General features: G+C 38.7%; 2 protein-coding genes across 9 annotated transcripts in view; one reads left to right on the forward strand and one right to left on the reverse strand.

Annotated features, from left to right (window-relative positions):
• Window positions 1-11032, forward strand: LOC146370847 (T-cell surface glycoprotein CD3 zeta chain-like). Its single transcript, XM_084907627.1, has 7 exons — window positions 1-173; window positions 5300-5394; window positions 7032-7061; window positions 7220-7240; window positions 7357-7416; window positions 7511-7540; window positions 8806-11032. Exons 1-7 carry the CDS (start codon window positions 110-112, stop codon window positions 8881-8883), a joined length of 378 nt encoding a protein of 125 aa, XP_084763753.1. The 5' UTR covers window positions 1-109; the 3' UTR covers window positions 8884-11032.
• The window catches only part of pou2f1b (POU class 2 homeobox 1b), a 21221-nt gene continuing 11287 nt past the window's right edge, over window positions 10236-20169 (reverse strand). For 4 of the 8 annotated variants that reach the window (XM_084907623.1, XM_084907624.1, XM_084907618.1 and 1 more), the window contains 7 exons: window positions 19879-20020; window positions 19599-19753; window positions 19231-19419; window positions 18553-18667; window positions 18120-18453; window positions 17933-18021; window positions 10236-16813 (listed from right to left, as the gene is read on the reverse strand). In XM_084907623.1, coding sequence (XP_084763749.1) covers window positions 16542-16813; window positions 17933-18021; window positions 18120-18453; window positions 18553-18667; window positions 19231-19419; window positions 19599-19753; window positions 19879-20020 — 1296 coding nt within the window. In that variant the 3' untranslated portion in view covers window positions 10236-16541. The remainder of the gene's footprint in view (window positions 16814-17932; window positions 18022-18119; window positions 18454-18552; window positions 18668-19230; window positions 19420-19598; window positions 19754-19878; window positions 20021-20169) is intronic. The other 4 variants (XM_084907626.1, XM_084907620.1, XM_084907621.1 and 1 more) reach the window with 3 other exon arrangements.

Genomic DNA, 20169 nt, shown 5'->3' on the forward strand with positions numbered 1-20169 from the left:
TCAGCCACTTCCTCTGATCACAGTGATCAGAGATTAGTGTGAGGAAACCAGAAGCATAGCTGTCATAAGATAGAAGCACAGATAGGCTTGTTTTTACAGACAGAGAGCCATGGACACACTGGGGAAAGGTGTGTTTGCGCTTTCCGTACTAGCGGTGCCTGTTTCCTGTTCTGGTAAGTCAGACAAATGTAAAACAGCTGCTTTAAAAAATAATAATTTAATGATTTTCCTGCATGTGAAAAAAAGAAGCTTAAACTGTCTGACTGAAAAGACAAACATAAGCTCACTGGCATTAAAAACTCCAAACGAAATTCTTTAAACACAGTTCTTTGTTTTGTTTTTTTAAATCTCAGTAAGTACATTTATTCATGCGCTGTAGTGGTTTTACTTGAGTTATACCATTTATTTAAAACATTAACATTTATCTTAAAGCGTTATTTAATTTTTCAAATTCTTACCATTGCTGCAAAATGTAACCAACAAAGCTGCAAACCTACAACAATTTTTCACATGTACATTTACATTCATAGTTGAGGATCTGGTAGCTTTTGGAGAAATGCATCTACACTGGGACAAAATTTGTCATCACTTTTTCAGTGTCTGTGTCTCAAAAGCAGCAAGTGAGTCATGATTAGAGGAGATTTATATTCACTGTGTAGCTTTATGTTGGATGGAAAAAGTAGCTAAGCTTCTCTTACATGTTAAGGAAATTAAACACGAGGGAACTTTTGCATTTTCCACTCAATATTCTAAAAATATCTGTCTATATTCTGAACATTCAAATCAAAGTAGTTGAGAATGACTAACACGACTGCTGTCCCCTAGTGACTCAAGTTAAATTTAAATACACAAAATAAACATTTTTAACTCTCTTGGACAGTACGTGCTGCAGAAGCACATTGGCCTTTTGCATTTTACCCTGCTCTCTCGAATGACTTACCTGTTGCTCCGTGCATTAATAAATACAGGGCAGCTCTTCTGTGGACTTTTTATAGGCAGATAATGTTTGCGTGAATTTGACGCTTCCCAGACTTTCTCTTTTATGCCACAGTTTTACAAACGCTTTCAAGTGCTGTCCTGTGCTTCAGTCAGATTCATCGTGATGAAGGCATTAGAGAAACAAAAGCATGCATGAATAAATAATCCCCCTATCCTCCAGCTGATGCATGCGAAACCCTTACGGGAGAATTCTTTTGCCGTACGCTTGAATGCAGTAAAGACTCCTACAGCAGTAAAGAAATGTAAAGAATGGCTTCTGTGTCAACACATTCTTATGCATACTTGTTAGTTTTTTTGCGTTTACATCCATGCAACCCTTTGAAGGGCATCGTTTCTTTATTTCCCTTAAAATATAGTGCGATAATAACAGCAAATCACACTTTAACCCATTAACATGCTTTTTTCCTCCTGTTGTTTCCCCTTTAAGCACCCTAAAGCGTAGAAAAATGATCCGTCTCATAGAGCAGCACATTAATTTTGCATCAGCTTGTTCCAGCTCTTCATTAAAGCTTTATTACGCTGAAATATTCAAATAGTTCACTCATTATATTTCGTACCTTTGTGCATTATTTTAACACTGCTTTTTTTTTTTTTAAATTAAACCTGACTTTTGTGGTATCTTTGGAAATGTAACATCGCCCACATAATCTGAAAGACTTTGAAAGACTTTTGAGAGTCGGAACAACAGCTGCGGCGCATGAATTTAAAATTACTGGCACATTCTTCATTAAGAGGATTCAGTGGGCACAGCTTTTGTGAAGTAAACATGCTTGTCTTTACATTTCAGAGTCAGACATGAAGACTGATTCCTCTCTTATTCAGCTGCGTTAAAAAAAATGGCTTAAAAAAAATATATTTTCAAAATAAAAACAAGAAAATAGAACCCTCGCCCCAAACAGACCATAAAAATGACCCTCACTCCAAACAAAACACTGAGAACTTCATTAAGTCGTTAGGTCTTAATTGAGTCATTAAGACTCTGCTAGCTGCTGCCAGTTTCAGAGCTGATAAGTTCCTAATAACACTTAACAACCTTGGGCTCCTCTAAACAGCAGGATCTAAAATTGAACTAATTGCTAAAATTGAACTAATTGATGCCTTCAGAGTTGTAAAGGCTATAAAAAAAGAAGACATCAGAGGGCATCCAGCAGTTTCCACCCTTTGAAATGTGGTTAAGAAATGACACTTAGCGTCATAAAAGTAAAAAAAAGAAGAAGCTTTGAGCCAATGTGTTTGTGCTGCTATAGGTGACAGGAAACGTGGGCATAGCTGTGTTTACAGTCTTATTAGAAAGTAAGGAACTATACTGTGATAATTTTCATTTTTAAGTGACTTAGCGCTTGTTGAATCATGAGGCCTTTCAGTGGAGGTGCCGTCGATGCCATTGAGGCGCTGTGAGTGTTAAAGAGGAACCATGAAGGTTAAAAAAGGAGATTGTAGTGTAAAGAAAAATTCAGATAAAAGAAAATGTTCTTCTAAACTTCTCTCACAACAGTAAATATGCTCATTGTCTGAACACATTTACATTACAAGTGATGGAGTGAGGTCATTTATGAACCCCAGCCACTTTGACACCTGTTCAACTACTTATTATCAGCCAATGACATCACAGAAACTCGGTGTCTCGGGTTTACAGAGAATGGTCAGGAAAAGAAGAGCAGCAGTTCTCTAGGTGAAAATGTCAGAATTTCAGGAGAATGTCCAGACTGCTTAGAGCTAATAGGAAGTCAACAGTAACTCAAAAAACAACCCATCACAATCAAGGTTTGCAGAAGAGCATCTCTGAATGCAAAACACATTGAATTTTCAGCAGAAGACCAGACTGAGTGCCACTCCCATCATCTAATGACAGGAAACGGATGCTACATTTCACATGGGGTTATGTGCACAATATTTCGAAGCGATTGGAAAAACACTGCCTGGTCTGATCAGTCTCGATTTCTGCTGCAACATTGGAATGGTGGGGTCAGAATTTGGCACATACAACTTGAATCCTGCTAATCCGCCTTGCTGTGTATCAACAGTTCAAGCTGCTTGTCGTACAATGATTTGAGGGATATTTTCTTGTCACACTTTTGGCCCCTCGGTACAGAGTAAGCATTGTTTAAACAGTGTTGTTGCTGACCTACGTCTATCCTTCTATGATCACAGCATACCAATCTACTGATGGCTGCTTCCAGCAGAAAAACGTCACAAAGCTCAAATAAGTTCAAATATGTTTCTTTGACATGACAATGTACTCAAACAGCCTCCACAGATCTCAATCCAGTACGGCACATTTAGGACGTAGAGGAATGGGAGCTTGATGTGCAGCTGAGAGTGATATGGACCAAAATCTCTGGAATGGTTCTGGCACCTTGTTGAATCTATGCCACCAAGAAGTAAAGCAGCGCATTGAGACAGACACTTAATGACCAAAATGACAGTGAAAACAAATCAACCGACAAGGCTAAGTTTGGTTAAATGTATGAAAATCGCTAAAAATCCACAATTACTAATAACATTAGAGCTTCTTAGAATATTTGAAATGGATAGCAGAAACAGTATAGGTATGATAAATACAAACAGAGCAATGACAAAAAGCATTTCTGTATATAAAAATAGAAAGAAATCATAAATAACCTGCTTTATTCATAATATATTTTTGTTTTTTTTTTTATATATCTTGGTTTCTTAAGGGTTATCGTAAGCTATAGATGTGTGATCTTCTAAATTTATCATATATAAACTAAATGTTATCTGTTTCCTAAAAAGGTACAACCCACTTACATTTTTTTTTTTAAATAAAGCAAATTTAAATGGTAAGTGAAAACGGTATACTTCCTTTTCTTAAGTCACTTTTACAGATCTCCTGTTTAGAAGTATAAAAATAGCCTGAGATGAGAAGAGCAGCTACATCCTGAAGCAGCTCTCAGTGATGGAGGTTTGATGAGGACGTTGCAGCCTCAGTGAATCGCCACCACTGGCTACGTTCTCACAACATTTCTTCTGTTCCAACCGCACTCTGTGATAAATGAGCCTCACAAAAACCTCAAAGCAGCCCATCGTGCAGACAGGAAGACACTCAGTGTGCTAAACTGCATATACGTAGTTTCTTATTTCCTGTTTCAGGGGTCTTACTCAATTTTCTCATTTGTCTCACGACAAATGTTGTAGATAATGTTGTTGTTTTTCCACAACATTTTGTGCACCATGTAACGGATTCATATGTACAGACGTCCTTTGGTTTCTCCCTGAATAGAGCCAAAGGTGAATTTTATAAAGAAAATTTAAAAACTAACCAAACCTAACATTGAAATAATACTTATAAATATTAAATTTTTATGTATCCTAATAATATTGTTACATAAAATATATAAACACACATTTAAAAAAGTAAGCAATATAGTAATATTTAAACATAATAAAATATTTTAAAAATAAAAAATATATGTTTTATTGAGAATATTTTTTTATTAAGAATAAAATACAATTTATAGCTACACTTGCATTACTGGATATTTGTTTTTTCCAGCATATGATTTCACCATAATATTTTTCTTAGATATCTCCTTTATTAGTGTGCAGATGAGAATTGGCATACTTCAGACTCACCTCATTACTTTTTCAAATAGTGAAACATTTGAATGTGATTTTTTTTTTTTTACAATAAGAAAAACAGTAACTGAACATTTTTTTACATGAAAAAACAAGGCATAATAAACAATTAACCTACAGTTTTAGTGAACGGTGATGTAATATGTACACTGAACAAAAATTACTCAAGGAAACAGAAACAGTTGCTTCGAGGGATTAAAACTTTATGCCGACAAAATCCAGGGTGACTCCAGCAGGACTTGAGAAGTGGCAGAAAGATGAGCTTCTGTAAACAACAGAACCATGACGCGTGATGTAAGAATGCAGATTTACTGCAAATGAAAATCTGATCAGTATCGGTAGTTTCCTCAGTGATGTGTGTAACTCTTATCTCTAATGCACCGCTATCTGGAAGACATATGATCTTTTATCAAATAGGAGATATTTCCGCACACAGCACTACATGGCTTTAGATGCAATCATATTCTGTTTTTATTTCACGTAAAATCTTCTTTTTCTACTCCATTGTCATATTATTTGGCCTTTGTGCTCCTGTAACGTGAGGTTTTCTGCTGAGCAGAATTAAATGATGAAAATTTCCCTTTTCACTGAAATATGTTCTTCTCTTCCCAGAACTCAGTCACGTTTCGCTATAAGTAACTTGTTATTTACTCCAAACATCAGCTGAAAATGTTCTTTTTTTCTCTCTCTGTTTGCTCTGCAGATAATTTTTTCACTGAACCAGTCATCTGCTATTTCCTGGATGGATTTCTGATCATTTATTGCATCATTGTCACAGGGTTGTTCTTTAGAGAAAAGGTGAGTTATAGCAGCCCATGTAGAAGTTGGTGATTACAGCGCATGTAGAAAAACATCATGGGACTAAATATCAATCCAGAACATGATCCACTCTTTACTCTGTAAAGTGTGTAAAAATTCTGTCAGATTGTAACCAGTGTGTTTGGATCAGTAATGTGCTGCTGTAATCAAGAGCTTGCAACACTGGAGTCCCGCAAGGATCAACACGGGGGCCACTGTTATTCAGCTTGTACATCAATGTCTTGATTTATTCGTATGTGTCAGTTATTTTCACACACAAAAAGATGAGCAATTAGCTATTCATCTGTAATATTTCATTAACCCTCTCGAGGCAGGCGTTGCCGATTTGCAACAGTTAAAAACTAACAACCTGATTACCCCACATACATATTTTATGAGTTTTTTTATACTCAGAAGTACCACTGCAGGACTTGGTTGTGCATTACCAACAAAAAGTTTAATTTGAGCCTGAGAGGGTTAAAAACAGAGGAAAGGACACATCTCAGTGTTATCTTGCATCCTATTATTAGCTTCAGAAAGCATATAAAGAGGATGTGTGGTATGCAGAAATACTAATTAGCTCACTCATATCCTGAATGTAATGATATTTTCTCACCTAAAATCATCTGTTGGTCTAAAGCAAGAAACACTTTAAAACCGGTCACATCACTTTTTTAAAAAACCTGTTTAACAAACGGTTTTAATTCTGTGACGTCTTTAGATAATACAAATATTCAGATTTGAGAACCTTTTTTTTTTAACTCATATGTTGGTTTTGTCTTTAAAATAGTTTACAGTACTGCATCTCCACCATTAAAATATTTGTATGGCTTTACTCAGAGCAGATTAGCAGGGCGTAAAGGTCAGCTGCTTGTGGTGTGTGTGGAGTTCTTAAAACAAGATAAAGAGTGCTGTCGTTTCCCCCGAATCATCCTTTTCATAAAATACAAAGGACATCTCAAGAGCTCCCTGAAGTTTGACGAGGTAGAAATTTTCCCGTCTTGACCCGTCATGCAAAACAACCCTAACATGCACATTATTGGTCTGGTTGGTCTAAACTTAAAATTTAGACTAAAAATAAACACTACTTTATTTTTAGTCAATATTTAATATCTTCTCTCCTGTGAAATAAGTGTTTTTGTGCATAAATAAAAAGAAGAACTAAACGTAACAATATTTAATACCTTGATAGTTTAGTTTAAAGTGACTTTGTAGCAGCCTAATAGTCAATTAATTAACTAAATGACTTCAAAGTGCAAATCATTTGTGTTGCAGGGCCAACCATGCAACATTTTCTGCTTCTCTAATCTGACAAATTCTTCTGATAAGTAACTTAGTGAATACAATTTTTCAAATATATCAGTTTTAGATTTTTAACAGCGATATAAAATAACTAATCTTCATCCCGGAAAAGATGTTTTAGAAGTTTTAACAGCATTTATCTCACTAAATGTGAGGGTTTTTTTCCTTCTTTAACAGATTGCCTCAGTCACAATTTGAAGAAATTACAGCACATAAACAGCCTGAATTTTTTGTCTTTTTAATCGCCACTGATAGGCCAAACTGACTTATTATATCACATTGATCTGTGCTACATTTTATTTGTACTTTTTTGTCCTTTTTTCCTCTCTCTATAGTTTTCCAAAGGCCCATCCGTGGGAGTCACTGTAAGTTTTCATTTTCTTCGGTGTCTTTATGCTTTACAGTTGCTGCTGGTGGTGAATATTTCTCAACTGTTGTTTAAATGATATTAAATAAATGTGTGTGAGGATGTGTGTGCATTCAAGCTTCACTTCATGTTTGTGCTCTTCTTGCTGAATAACAGGAAGAAAATGGCATTTATCAGGTAAGGACAGTTTCACCTACAGCTCCAACCGCTCTGTGACCTGATCATGTTTGACTCTACAGATTGGATTGTATAATTTTGTATTATTATTGTTATTTGTTTTCATTTATGTCCAGGAACTTGAGAGACCAAAAGATGCTGATCCTTATGAGGTGCTTGACCCATCAAAAAGAAAGGTTTGGGACACTTCATTTGTTGGTAAACTTTTTAATGGTCACATTCTCACATTTTCTGGTGCCTTTATTCTCGTTTTGTTTTTGCATATTGTAGAAAAAAGCAGGCAAGAAAAAGAAACCTGAGGTAAGAAAGTTTGTTTACTTACAGGGTTTGACAGAAATATTTAACCAGTAAAGCATCTGTCCTCAGAGTAGTGCTGTTGTCGCTCTGCTTTATTTCATATCCCCATGGTTCCTAGAGTCTTGCACAAATTTCAGTTTCTATGCAGAAGAGAAACAACGCTGAGGGCCCTGTAGGCATTTAAACAGCAGATGTTTGAACTTGCCAGAGCAGGAAAAACACACAGGTGTTGCTAAAAATATCAGTATCAATAACCTGTATTGCTCAAGTCCTGACAAGTTTCCTGCAAGACCAGGATGCTGAAACTTTAAAAAATAGAAAAAAAAGAGAGAAAGGGTAATTTGAAACAGAAATGTTGGAAGGATCTGAAGTGAAAACAAATGTATTAGACCACCACCCAGTGTAAGGTTTATGCCACAGCTGCTGTAAATTAAAAGTATGGGTAATTACTAGGGGTGCAATATTACACAAAATTCACGGTTCGGTTCGGTTCGATACTTTGGTGTCACGGTTCGATATTTTTTCGATACAAAAAAAATGTTCATGCCTTTTTCATTTGTCATTTATTAAATTTATAAATATATATTTTAACTCAAGAGTACAGTTTTTAAATTTAATGTTGCTGAAACAACAAAGTAATAAAAAAATAAATCTATCTGATCGAGAAATCACTCATCTTTGGAAAAGAGAGTTTATTACAGAGAAATGGCTCTTTCCAAAATAAAAGCTATACTATACCCTTCTTCTGGGCTATATTCTCAGCAGCATATTAATCCTCTGGGGTCCAGGGTATAATTGGCCGTTTTTGACTACTTTTGATTTTACCTCTATATTTCACCTTTAAAAACTGTTTGTCTTGCCTTGTTTGCACTCAGTGAATCTGCGTTCGACTACTCTGCCTAGGCTGCACTGTCGAGCGCAGATCCACTGAGTGCTCAACACAGACAGCATTGTCAGAAGAAAAGTTGATAAAATAAATTAAAAATTTTGTATTGTTCGATACATATGCGTACCGAAAAAGAAAAGATAGAGCCAACAAATTTTGGGGTGTGGCCCCCTCTGGCCCCCTCTTGGTGGCGCCCCTGATATGGAGACACCATGTAATCAAAGCATCCTACTGACCTCGTGATGATAAACTGTCTGAGTTTACATGTTGAATCACTGATCTGCACAGCGTATGGATTAAATTGTGCTGACTCTTCTCGGTTAGGAGAACTGAAGGTCCCATCAGCGTGGCGCTTTAACCTTTTCTCACCTCTTTACTGCAGACGGCGAGGGACCCCCTTGAGTCTTTGATTCCCAGTACCTCATCTCCTCGTCCTGTTCCTCCTCTGTCTCCCCACTGACATCCTACAGTATCAGCAATAGTGTTACTAAACACAATTCGAGTCATTTATTAAACTAACAAAAACAAAAAAAATAAATTGTGGCTTCAGCTTCTCAGATATGAGGATTAGCTTCTAAATTAAATATGTCTAGTCAGAGAAAACCGTTTTAAGTCACTTTGTATTTGTGTTATGTTGTGATAAGCTTTTCTCTCATGTTATACAAATAAAAACTAACAAAGAACCCTACATTAAGGCTAAAAACAAACTCTTTATGAGTTCAGATATTTGATATAACCATTTTTACATCTTTAAGATTGTACTTGCACAGCAGCTGATAATGCTAAACAGTTATTATCAACAACAGTAAAACCAGCAGACAGATAAAGGGAATATCATCAACCGTCTTCTTAAAATGCAACTTTCTGCTGGGCTCTGACCATAGACTGTATATTGTAAATATAGAACTTTATATTGTTGTTGTCTAAGTGCCGCCCACCCCCATGTCAGTCCAACTGCAGTCTGAATCCAAATCAAACCTGAATCAGTTCAACTATTCCTGTGTTAGCAAAACAAGTTTGAGCCATGGAGGCTCCACCTTGCAACCCACAGCGCCAAAAGAATCTGCAACATACTGAAGCCAGAGATGACTGGACATCCCCTTACTATGACCTGCCAAAGCCGGTGGATTTATATTGCAGCAGATCAGTGTGAATTATATTATTTCTAATACTTGGCTGCTTGAATTATATGTTTTTAGAAAATGCTCATGTATTGGGATTCTCTCACAGATACATCTTTAGGGTTTACAGAGATGAAAAAGAAAATATCCAGTGAGCGGATAGCAAGAAAGTGGTAACTCAAATAAACACTTGTTACACAACTAAAGTATGCAGAAGAGCATCTCTGAACAAAGACTCTTGAAACAAATGGGCTACAGCAGCAGAAGACCACACCGGGTCTCAGCAATGTTAGAAAAGAACAGGAAACCAAGGCTATGGTTCAGCTGGACGCACCAACAGAATATTGGGAAAAGAAACAAACAAAAAAAAAAAAAAAAAAAAAAAAAAAACCCCACCACTTCCTGGTCTTAAGAGTCTCGATTTCTGTTACAACTTCAGATGGTAGGTTAAATATGTTGTATGGGGCGACTTCTTGGCACATTTGCATCAACTTGGCATTCATCATTTAAACAGCAGAGACTGAGTATTGTTACTGACCATGTCCATCCCGATACAACCAAAGTGTACCAACAAATCAATTTTTGAAATCTTTGTCCTAAATGTTGTATAGATGGAAGCAAAATCTGTCTGGCACTGATGTATAATGATTAAAATTTGTACATTTAATCCCAATAAAAGACAAAGCACATGTCAAAACACTTGGAAAATGGTTTAATGATGTTTACAACAAAAGAGAACTGTACATTTACAGTAAAAGATTATCTTTATATGTGTATAAAAACAAAAATACAGCAGACAAATGCATCAAAATCTACTATGTATCCTGATTCACATACTTAAAACTCCTACACAATCTTTCAGCTCTATGCCGCCATCTCTGGAGGCCTTTTTTTTTGTCGTTTTTGTCGTATTTAGATCGGAGCAGTGTCCCTCAGTGTTGTATTCCACAATGGAAACCAAAACTCATTACATTCGAGTCCTGGAAGTCAATTAATATCAGACTGCAGAGTAAGAAAAGGGAAATAAAACAGGGACACATTCCTTTAGATGAGCCCAAGCTTCCAAAGTGAAATGTTTTACAGAATGCATTTCTTGAGATACACAGACACAATATGTACATGGTTGGCGATTTTTTTTTTTTTTTTTTTTAAGTTATTTCTCTCTTGTTGAAAGCCATGGTCACTTGGGCTGTGAACTGATAATCACACACACACACTTACATATATATAACACACCCAAAAACATACAAAAATACTATATCTTTAACCTACCAAGAGTAAGACAGTTCTGCAATTAGTTCCATGCTGTGACAGAAAAGAGATTACAACAAACAAACGAGGAACAGACGCTTTTTCACGCAAGTTTTTTCTCAGAAATATACCAAAATATACATCTAAGCTTTGGAATTACTGAGGCTGGGACTTTAAAGCCAGTGCTGGGTTTGTCTCTTAATACACATGCTGCAGGGTGAAAGGGAGAGAGAGAAACCAACAGAGACACACACAGGACAGAGAGATATCTTTGGTATCTGCATTTGTCAAAAGTTAAATATTTGGATTTTTGCTTTGGGATAGCGCTTGTGAGGTCCTACAACCTCACTTGGAGTAAAGCATTAAACAAAGTGTCACTGAAGCCCTGCCGACCAGGAGGTCTGAGTCAGAGGGACACAGTCCATGCAAAGTGAAGGACCATGATGCATAGTGTCACAGCTGATCAGAGTCTGTAGTGAGGAATCAAAGAAGAGAGCAGATGAAAGGGAGAGGAAGGAGGAGGAGGAGGAAGAGGACAGGGAAGGGGACACAGCAGTGAGTTTTAGCGAATGCAGGATGTGTATTCCTGGAGACAACAACAGGGTCATGTCCTGGGACTACAGTGTACAGATGAGGAAGAGACAGACGCACTGTGAGAGGCAGGAATAGCATTTTTCGCCGCAGTCCTTGAGAGAGGAACGACGGAGGGTGGGACATCAATCCAACCAACCAAACGACAACAGCGCTCAAGACAGACAATCATACAGAGTCCTGAGCAGGTACAGTGTGCACAGGATCAACCCTCAGTGTGTATTAACAAACATCACCCAGCTACCACCACATCGGTTCGTGTCTGCCAGAGAAGCCCGCCCGGCCCCTGCTACCCCTCCCTTCCGATCCCCGCCCACAGGCACTGAAACCACTGCAGAGGCGTCGAAGGGGGCGCCGGACGCACATTCGAATGCAATTTTTAAAAAAAACAACCTCTTTACATACGAATCGAGGGGCGTGCAGCCGGGATTTGATGTTGAGCAGTGAGGCGGGGATGGGCGAGAGGCGGCGTCGATCACATACAATCAAGTTAGTAAGAATTCTTTGGTTATCGTTGGTACCACAGGGGAGCGAGAGCGGGCTGCGACGGCGAGCCATCACGTGGGAAGACGTGCACATACCTGTACCAAGCCAAGAGTGAGAAAATAAATAAAGCAAGATTGTCAAACTTAAAAAAAGGGTGGGGTGGGGGGTGTCCATAGAATTCATCAAAATTCACGTTTTCATGAATGAAACCCTTCAGTGCACAAGAAATTGTGAAAGAAGAGCAGCAGATGTTTGCCCCTTGTTACACACAGATTCACCTTTTATGCCTTCTCTTGTTTACACCTCTTTGTGAGTACTGGTATGTAGTTCGTCTCCCTCTTGTGGCGGCTCCACAACCCTTCACTAAGTACAGGTATGAACACGCTTCTCCACTGATAAGTTGGTGTATTTTAGTCTTTTTTTTATGATTTTTAAAAACATTTGTTTCATAAGTAGATTAAAGCAGGTTTCACTCAATCTTGAGTTAAAAATGAGGTATACAACAGCTCCTTTAGCCTTACTGGTGCGCCACGCAACCTTTGACATATAGTAAAAGGAGAAAACAAAACAAACAAAAAACCAAAACTCTCAGCAAACCAGTGTGGTGGGTCAATATACCATCTGTTAGATGCACAGCTGATCCACAAGAATCTCAGGATCACCTGAAACCGAAGCTTCACAAGCAAAGCCAGTGGCAAGCAGACAGTTCGTGAGAGTCCAAGCTGACCCCAAACAAACTGAAAGCTGGCTTGGCTCTCGGCAGTGGCTTGCTTAAAGCTTGCAGTTAATTTGTAAAGACCCTCAGTCAGGAAACTTCAAACAAAACCCCAAAACAAAACAAAGAAGTCCTCTCGTCTCACCCTTTTTTCAAAAATCAGTCTAAACACCTGCTGGAAGATGGGAAAGATGCACCAAAATGGTTTGCAGACTGTCCTCCCTGGCCTCTCTTTAAATGACACACTCACACAAACACACCTGCCTGCTGGAATTATTAGTAAAGCTTTTTCTCACAGGTATATCCTCCTACCTGTCTAAGTCGCACCTAAAAACCATAGGTAGCAACATAATCGTCCCACGCTCTAAAATGCCCAGAGTACACTGTACTGTTTCAGTGAAAACAATGCACCAGGTGAGCTGGGTGCCCATGCTCTCTCTCACACACATACAGGACAACAATGCTACAATGCTCATGTCTTCTACGTAACAATAAGGCATAAATGATAATGTTAATCTTCTTTGTCAAACTAAGAAAGCCAGTGATCTTGCCCTCTCACACTATACAAAACAATTAAAGGCATAAAGTAATACATTAAAAAAAAACCAAATGATTGTTAAAGACAGCACAGCAAATCAAATCCACAACAACTCAACCAAATATATATATTTATACATCTATTAAAAGATTAAGATCAAATGCTTCAGAGTCTCCTATTAACCACAGGACCTGTCTGCCAGGAGCGCCTGAGCGAGCCCCTCCTGTCGAACAGACGTCGCTGGTTCAGCGAGGCGTCATCTCGAGCTCCATCTCAAATTTTTTGGTCTTGACAGTTTAATAAAAAAAAAGAAAAGAAAACTGAGGGGAGATTTTTTTTTCTGTGGGGGGAGTAAGTATGATAAACACTACATTCAGTCTTGGTAACATACTGGTTCAAATATAAAATATGAATATCTTACAAGTGTTTATATATATATTTATATGTATAGAATTAAGAAAAGATCGTTTCTCTAATTCTTAAGTCTTTCCTCAGATAAATATTTCAGTAACATCCTATGGTGCCAGTGGCAACTGGTTCATGTTGCTTGCAAACCTCCAAAACTCCAAACAAGCACTGAAACAAGAGTTCTTCAGGGCTCTTGTGGCCTCAAAGTTAAGGAAAGAAAGAAAAACAAAATACACCCACCAAGCTGCAAAGAGAAAGGCTTTTACTTTGGCAAGAAGGATCTCAAAATAATATTTAAACCTGGAAATACCCCATAAATAGTAGTACTAGAAAATAGCAGTAGTAGGTTGTCCTTGCAATGGTTCCTATGTATGGTTCATCAGTATAAACGCTGAATGGCAAGCCAGTCAGTAATTATACATTCTACAATGCTGTATACAGAGAAATGTCTAAAAGGTGAACCTATGTTTGAAGCGCTGCTGAGGTATATTTAGTCAAAAATAATTCAACAGAAAAGAAGCACACAAAGAGGGGAACGGGGACAAATTTCACTGCTTGCAGTCTGAGTGAGTTACTAATTGCTGTGTTTGTCATTTTGAAGCAGAACAATGCTACTTTTGTGTGGGGTTTAGCTGAACGTGCAGCACAGAACGGTACTTATCCCACCGCTGTGTTGGCTAAGATAAGTTTGGGGAGTTTTTAAACTAGTCCCCAGACAGATTTCGGGTGCAGCATATCGTTTCCTAGCATGCTGGTTTGAAACGGCGGAGCTGAGAGGTGGTGAAGTATTTATGGATTTACATAAGTGATCCCTCCAGCAGGGATAGTGCGAACTACAATACCCTGATTCTCACAGGATGTAGTCTTAAAGCTATTAGAAAGCATGCAGGCGTCTTGACAGCTCAACTCTGACAGGAGTCTCAGCAGCAAGTTGTTAAAGCTAAAGTTTCTGTGATCCTTATCCAGCAGCACCAAATCACGAAAATCAGGTATCGACTGAGGAGGGAGAAAAATAAAGAAATAAATCGTGGAGATTTAAGAGAGTGAAAAGCAACTTGTGTGCTCAAGACAGGCACAGCAACTACTGAGGAAAACCACTTTGGTTCAAGCTGTTGTTTTATGGCTGAATATTAGCACAAAACCAAAATCAGATCTTTTCCATTATGCTTCAGAAAAGTCCAAAACCACTACCACAACTGATTAGAAAGGAAAAGACGCCACTAAACGGCTCGCATTAAACCAGATTAAGCATTGGGCCGAGGCCACGGTGATTTAATAAAAACTAAATTTAAAAAGTAAAATGGTAATAATAGAAGTAAAAAGAAACTTCCTCATACTCCAACACACCAATCCCTCTCTTTTTGGTCAGTTGTGCTGCCAATTAAAAATTTAAATATGAGACACTTGGTCAAATCAAACAAAATAACAAAAGAAAAGAAAAAAGAAAATGTAGTCTTTGGAAAATGATCATCAAAATATTGCATTTCTATATTCTGACTATGAAGAGATTTTTGTACTCATAAATATATTGACTAGACTAAGCTACACCGACTACACACAGCAATTATTTTAACAAATATTTTTGGTATATCTTAAAGTAGGTAAGCCAGTCGAACGACTGCAGACAAAATAAAGAGACAGAATTTCAATCCTCCCAAAACAGGCAGACTGCAGCTCATCAATCCAGTTATTTGGTACAGATACTGTGCACAAGTAGATACGACGGTACTTCTAATAAAAAAAAAAAAAAAAAAAAAAAAAAAAAAAAGAAACCAAACACCCCCCCAATACACTATCCCCATCTAGGCAAAGCCACCACACCACAGTTCAGGTTTGGTGAACATGACTAGTTCCCTCCACAAAAAAAAGACTGCAGAGCCTCGTGGATCGTGCGGCTGCTGAACTCTCAGCGTCTGCCTGAGCTGTCGACGACACGCAAACGTCCACGTCCAAAACTTAATGTACAGTGTTCCAACGGATCACAAACCAAAACAAGTCACCCTTAATCAGACTCAGGTCTGCAGCTCACTTTAAAGCTCTCAATGTAATGTTTTCAGTCATTTTTCTATCAGTGTCGATAATCCACACCGAGACCGTCGTTTTACAGAGGCTCGGTGGCTACTGCACCACCACCTATGTAAAACTCAGTGTTTCCAGAAGAGAGACTCGGAGAGACACGCCGCGTCCCTCCGACCCTTAAAGCAATGATAACCTTTATATCGGCCACTTATTACTTATTTTTAAAGCCTTATAACCACGATTAAAAAGTGATAGTTAAATCTTAACTTAACATTAGACTTACAAAGATCGGAAAATGTCAAAAAATATAGACAGTAAAAAATAAAAAGGGAAAAAAAGTCTCTAAAATATAATTTGATATGATTTACAACAAGGCCTGTCAAGAAACAAAAAACCAAACGAACAAAAAAAACCCCCAAAAAACAAAAACGAGAGATAATTAAAAAGAGCGACACACAAACCCTCATTAGTGATTATGAACATTGTGAAATTAGTAGTAAATCAATTAAGTTTGAATGTTAGAAGAGAAAAGTTTGTTTTTGGTTAGAAGAATTTCAGAAAAAATTCTGACCTGCAAAGAGGAGGATATATATATATATGTATATATGTATATGTATATACAGCTTGATGACGCCGAGGATATTTTCTCCCTGGACACTTGTCAAGGTTCAGGAGAAGCGGCAGGCCGACAACAGTGTCCATCTGGTTACTGTTTGTGTGGAAAATTAAAAAACATCCAAGAATCATAAAGAAACAAAGAAAAAAAATAAGAAAAGAAACCAACAGTTAAACCCACCCTTATGTTAAGTCCTTTTCTTTTTGGCGGCAGCAAAAGGATTAATTTATGGTAGATACAATGGAGAGGATGCGGGGTGTTTAGTGAAGCGCAGAGCCTATATCAGAGTATCACCCTCGTCCTACACGGTGTGAAAGGAGTAGTGCTTGACGTAAGTAATTGGGCGTTAATTCGAGATGCAGCCTGACTGGCTTCACTGAGCCTTGGGGGCAGTGGTAATGGTCGAGGCTTGCACAGGCACAGCAGCCGTGCTGACTTGATGATGACCGTCGGCAGTGACCTGAAGCCCTCCCACGCCGGGCGACACCAGGCTGACGGGGTTGCTGGTGAGCAGCGACAGGTTCTGGGGGTTCAGGAAGAGCGGCGTGGTCACCAGGTTGGGGGTGTTACCAGCAGAAGTGTTGGCGAACAGCAGGTTACTGCCGTCCAGAGAGGTGATGGGGATTGTGCCGCTCGATGCCAGTGCTATGGAGATGTGAAAGAAACAGTGCAAAGGTAAGAAAGGTGCACAGGTTCACCAAATGAGGAGAGCATTTCCATCATCATTTTTTTGAGACCGCACGATAAATTGTTTAATTCGCAGAAGTAATTTTCTCTCAGCAGGATAAAACCTTGTGGGTGTGGCTTAAATGAATCTGTTCTTATTATGCAAATGAGTCATGTCCTCATTAAGTGTTTGCTTTCATTACACTAATTATAGAAATAATGGGCTGTCTTATTGCCCTTATTTTTTCTAATCATCCTTTCAATCATTTATATACTTCAACTTATTTAGCTATTGTATTCATTGAGTCATTCCTCCTGCTAAATTTAGTCTAATTTGGTCGTTTGGCGTTAAGACGTTCCCCCAGGCCGAAAATATTTGTTAAGGAAAACAAAATAATATAAATTTTAAACTATTGCAATTTAAAAAGAAAAAAGAAATAAACTTCTGACAGTTTGTGAACATTGCTTTGTCATAACTTCCTGTCACACCCTCAATGACCTCAAACTGATATTTAAATAAACAAATGACTTAACACAATGAAGTTATTTAAATTAAGCTGGCACCGCAATCATCCACAAACCCCAATTGCAAACATCTTGAAATCACAACAAAAACAAAAATATGACCACGATGACCCAGGGACTTCTAAGCAGCTAGCAACTGTTCTCAATTCCCAGATGTTTACTGACTATTGTTAAAAGAAGAACAATAGTCAGAAAATGAAACTTTGTCAAGTAGGAGTCCTGGGAGTGTGACTGAACCAGCCGTCAGTACTCCTCACAGCGTTGAGGGAGTGGAAATCAGAGGAAAAGGAATATGTAGATCAGTGCTGTGAAATCTTGGCTGTGTAGTGGCTGACACTATTTTTTTTTTTTTAAAAAAAAAGTGGGTTGATGAGATTTGTAAATCATTGTATTCTGTTTTAATTTACATTTTACAAAGCTCCCCAATATTTTTGGATCTGGGGTTGTACATTACAAAAACCAGTCCTTATCTGCAGGTCCTGGAACCTCATAATCACATAACTACTTGCAATTCTGATTGGAAACTATGTGCACAGACATAATTCAATGACTTGTCATGTAACAGGTGCCCACCTTGAATGGTAGCCAGAGTGCTGTTGCTCATGAGAGCAGGGCTCAGTGCACTGCCCAGGCCGCCAGGAGCCAGACTGAGGAGGGCACCCCTGGACACACAAAGAAGATCATGTAGTATAACAAAAACAACACCTCAACAACTGTCTGGCTTTCACAAAGATCTTATATGAACACGGCTCATGCTAACCCTTGAGTAAACTGCGAAGATGCCATCAGTGCTGGGTTGAGCCCCGCAGCAGCAGCCATAGCTGCAAAACTGGCGCTGGGTAGCGAGGCGGCCCCCTGCAGCGCGGCAGAAAGCCCCGGAGCTGCCACCATCACCTGACCCGTCCCTAAACTGGTAGCGATGGATGAAGGCGCCTGGGTGACAATGGTTGGCGCCTGCGTGCCAGCTTTGCTCTCCGTGCTCGTGGACTGATTACTCGTCTGGGACGTGCTTAAAGAGAGAGAGCTTGTTGCTGTGGTAACCACAGGCGCAGTTGAGATGACAGATGCAGTGTTTGTGGCTCCAACTGTCGTGCCTTGTTGAAGGCAGATAAAAAGAAATTAAAGTGAATTTTTAATCAACATTTACCATCGGGTATACACACATGCACAAAGTGAATAGTGCACGCACACACCTGTGAAAGACAAATTGGGGATGCTGGTGTTGGTGAGAGGCATCACTGGGTTTACAGTCAGAGTGGTGGGTGTGGTAATAGTTGGGCTGCTATCAAGGCTTGCTGTGCTGGCCACCTGGGCAAAAGAAGGAGAATTGGAGGATTTAAATACAAGTCGAAACACAAATCGGTCGACATTCTGATATTCTAGCTAAGCCCACAGAACATATAAGGACTTGCCATGTAATCAGAGACAGTACATATAAAAAGATGAATGATCCCAAAATTAGATTTAACAAAAGGTGGATCAGAGAAACAGGACAATTCAAAAAAAAAAAAAAAAAAAAAAAAAAAAAAAAAAAAAAATCACACTGCTTTTTCTAACTACAAATGGGTCTAAAATTTGCAATATGGACACTATTTTGTGTTATGCATGACGTAAATCTAGGGAATAAATAAGTTATAAGAATAAACTTATAAGACAAATATTTACTGAAGTTCTTTTCGTGTAGAGTTCTACAGAGGACAAGAGACAGGATGAAATCTTATGGTACTTCTACAATGACTTCACATTTCAGACCCAGATGCATCATCCATATTTTACGTCAAGTCTCCTAACGTGATTCACATATAGACATATAAACTTTAAACACAGTATTAAACAGTGCTGAGAATCCCTTTGGTGAGTGGCAGTCTTACCAAAGGGCTGCTGGGGGTGAAGATAGATTTAATAGGGGTGTTGCCTCCTCCACTGTTGCCACTACTGGGAGGATTAATCCTCTTCTCTTTCTGTCGTCGATTGCAGAACCAGACCCGAATCACCTCCTTCTCCATGTTGAGCTGGTCAGCGATCATGGTGATCTCTTCAGAGGTAGGTTTTTGGTTCTGCTTGAAGAGGGCAAAGAAGCCAGGGATTCCCTGTCAGCACTGAGGAAACTGCTGTACTGTGTTTTTTCTACCATTAAGGGAGGACTAAAAGTGTATAATGTTCATCTCAGATACTTTACTGAATAACCAAACTTTTCCTTATATAATCAATATGGAGTTCCGAAGTGTGTGTTTCTCACCTCCAGAAAGCTCTTTTCTAAGGCCACTCGAATGTTGGTCTCGATACTGGTTCTTTTCTTCCGTCTGCGGTTGATTCCCTCTATGCCCATGCCCTGGGAACCCAGGGCACTGGGGCTCGACAGGGACTGGTCAGATGTCAGGTTCTCTGCACAAACAGCATTGACACAAAGAAAAGGAAGGGAGGTAAAGACAAGGTATGCATACACAACCCACCCACAAGCACCAATGTGAGAAAACAAGAGTGATCAGCTGCGCAGTCAGGTGGGGTCAGAGACAAACCTGCATCATTGAGCCACTTCTCCAGCAATGGCTTGAGTTTGCACATGTTTTTAAAGCTCAGATTCAAGGCCTCAAAGCGAGAAATAGTAGTTTGGCTAAAGTCGTTTCCATACAGCTTCCCCATGGCCAGGCCAACGTCCCCCTGTGAGAAGGAGAGATTTACCTGTGAGTTATTTATAGTGGTATAATATTACATGAACAAAGATCTGAATATGAAAACAGCCATGTGTTTGCAGTTTAAAGAAATGCCCACATCTGCAAGTCAAAATATAACTGAACTTATGGGGATCT

The sequence above is a fragment of the Perissodus microlepis genome, chromosome 16, assembly GCF_051167445.1.
Source record: "Perissodus microlepis isolate ML-2025 ecotype Zambia chromosome 16, ASM5116744v1, whole genome shotgun sequence".
NCBI lineage: Eukaryota > Metazoa > Chordata > Actinopteri > Cichliformes > Cichlidae > Perissodus > Perissodus microlepis.